Below are 540 nucleotides of genomic sequence, written 5' to 3'. Positions count from 1 at the left end.
CCCCGGAGGGCCCGCCGTCGCCGATGGACCTCCTGCGGCGGGCGCTCGGCCCCGACGTGCCCGCGGGCCCCGCGCTGTTCGATGCGGTCAACGCCGCGGCGGCCGGCGGGAATGCGGCGCTGCAGGGCGCGGTAAACTCCGCCGCGTCGGCCGCCGTCTCGCTGGGCAAGGCGATGGAGTCGGCCGACTCTGGGGAGTTTGGTGACCTCAAGCGCGCGGCCGCGGCGGCCGCGGCGGCGGCAGACACCCTGAAGGCGGCCGCGACGAAGAATCGCGGCTGGAGCGCGACTTTGAAGCAGATATCGGCTACCAAGAAGGGCGCTGCTGCGGCCGCCGCGCTGGGCGAGACCGCGGCAGGGGTGCTCGCGGCTGCGGACGCCCAAGAGTCCGCGTTCAAGGCGGCGTCGGTCGAGGTCAAGCGCGCGCAGTCCGCCGCCGCCGACGCGGCGGCCGCGACGGCCGAGGTGGCGGCCGCCGCCGCGGCCGGCGGCGGGCCGGAGCTGCGGGCGGCGGCGAAGGCCGCCGCGGGCGCGGCGGGGG

The 540-nt window shown here is 78.7% G+C and overlaps 1 protein-coding gene across 1 annotated transcript; it reads left to right on the top strand.

The window, feature by feature from the left end:
- Positions 1-23: 23 nt before the first annotated feature.
- Positions 24-464, top strand: MNEG_13119 (hypothetical protein; the record flags this gene model as incomplete). Its single annotated transcript, XM_014038407.1, has 1 exon — positions 24-464. A coding segment is annotated over one exon (441 nt), but the record flags the coding sequence as incomplete, so codon positions are not given.
- Between the last annotated feature and the right edge of the window lie 76 nt (positions 465-540).

Source organism: Monoraphidium neglectum (assembly GCF_000611645.1).
Source record: "Monoraphidium neglectum strain SAG 48.87 unplaced genomic scaffold scaffold03635, whole genome shotgun sequence".
NCBI lineage: Eukaryota > Viridiplantae > Chlorophyta > Chlorophyceae > Sphaeropleales > Selenastraceae > Monoraphidium > Monoraphidium neglectum.
The sequence above is the reverse complement of the archived record's forward strand: the minus strand, read 5'-3'. Positions and strand labels throughout refer to the sequence as shown.